This window comes from Cyprinodon variegatus, unplaced genomic scaffold (assembly GCF_000732505.1).
Source record: "Cyprinodon variegatus isolate N-32 unplaced genomic scaffold, C_variegatus-1.0 Scaffold963, whole genome shotgun sequence".
Lineage (NCBI taxonomy): Eukaryota > Metazoa > Chordata > Actinopteri > Cyprinodontiformes > Cyprinodontidae > Cyprinodon > Cyprinodon variegatus.
This window is the reverse complement of record NW_015151416.1, coordinates 261838-263414: the sequence shown is the minus strand read 5'-3', so window position 1 is coordinate 263414 and position 1577 is coordinate 261838. Positions and strand designations below refer to the sequence as shown.

At 36.8% G+C, this 1577-nt stretch overlaps 1 protein-coding gene across 2 annotated transcripts in view; it reads left to right on the top strand.

The window, feature by feature from the left end:
* LOC107100353 (gastrula zinc finger protein XlCGF8.2DB-like) overlaps positions 1-1577 on the top strand; it is a 45191-nt gene that overhangs the window by 29242 nt on the left and 14372 nt on the right. The window contains exon 2 of one of the 2 annotated variants that reach the window (XM_015398808.1): positions 1335-1532. The exons of the other annotated variant lie outside the window; for it this stretch is intronic. Within the exon in view, the coding sequence (XP_015254294.1) occupies positions 1335-1532 (198 nt within the window). The remainder of the gene's footprint in view (positions 1-1334; positions 1533-1577) is intronic. 2 annotated transcript variants of the gene reach the window in all.

Sequence of the window (1577 nt, the reverse complement as noted above, 5' to 3'; positions counted from 1 at the left end):
TAGTGTGAGGGATTGCTGAAGAGTCAATGAGTCGATGCAATCAGCTGGTTTTCCTTAGATAGAAAACTTTGAATCAATCTGACTGGATGATCTGGTTGTTTTGTTTCTATAAAGTGACCTGAGATGACATGATGTGAATTGGAGCTATAGAAATAGACTGAATAGAATTAAATATACATCCGGGTCGCCCTGGATTTACTTTGCAAAATAGACCTAAATTATTTTTTTCCCTTGCCAAAAATAGTACTAAACTGTAATGTTTTAAAGGTTAATAATGTATTTCCTGAGAAAATAAAAGCCTTTAAATATTTTCTGTTCTATTCCCTGTTCCTGATCTGTACAGGAAATGGATGCTACGCTACTTCCAGGAGCTAACTTTATCAGCTTTGGATTGAAACATAAATCTAGTCTTTTTTACTTTTCTGTGTTTCTTTCGTGTTAACATTATGCTATATAGTGCATAATCTAAAGAAAGAAACAACTAAAATGGAGATAAACATGATTTAATCAGATTTAGCTGGACTGCTCTGATGTCCCATGATGACGTCAGAGAAGCTGTTTAATGGAGAAAATGTCCTAAAAATGTTTTTTAGACGTGTATTATCATTATTTAGTGATTCAAGGATAGAAATAAGTGCTTCTAGAACCATAATTAGATTTCTTATGGTGACCTGGATGAATGTCTTTGTGCAAATAAGTCGATGGTACGGATCATGCTATTGACTCTGATCAGGTAGTAACTAGCTCTACTCTTATATGCAGGTCTATGGCCGCCCCTTCTGCAGCAGGGAAGACCTGCATAAGTATGGATACCCTCTGCTGGTTGGCTGTTATTAGAAAATTGAAAAAAAAATGTAAGCATATGATATCAGTCATCAATCAGGTGGAACAAACTGTAATGTAATGTTGGCATTGCGTGTGTTTATGAAGCTCTCATTCGTTTAATTTAGTTTTCTGCTTTGCTTCAAATGATGCTGCTGTGTGATTGGGCGGAGCTGTATAATAATAAAAGGTTTATACTCTCATAGGGAGGAAACACCAAAAATGAAACATGAGTTTATGTTTATATCCACTGCTTTTCACCTGCTAACATAAACAATTAATCATTAGCCAATTATTAATGCTTGGTTTGTTGGAAATATTCTAAACATTTAGAGACTTTCCTTCATAGCCTGATAGACTGAAAGGTAGTTTAGATTTTTAAACCTGTGTTTGAATCCAGTTTAATCAGATTTAATGAATTTTAGCTCTGAATATTTTCTTTATAATCATAAATGGATTGTCCTTCCTTTACCCTCCAACATTACGTCTTTCTCCTGTGTTTGTCTTTCCAGACCTCCTGCAGGTTGGAAAAGAGGAGGATTTCTTTGAGCAGCAGCTCTGGAAACAGGAGAGGAATTCCAGTTTGGACCAAGAGGAACCAGAACCTCTGCAGATGAAAGAAGAGCAGCTAAAGCCAGAAGATCCCTGGACTAAAGAGGAAACCATGGAGCTCCCCATCAGTGAGCAGGAGGAGCAGCAGGAGGCTGGAGGTTAGAGATGAACTGATTCAGGCTTTTTAAGGCCGATCTTTAACT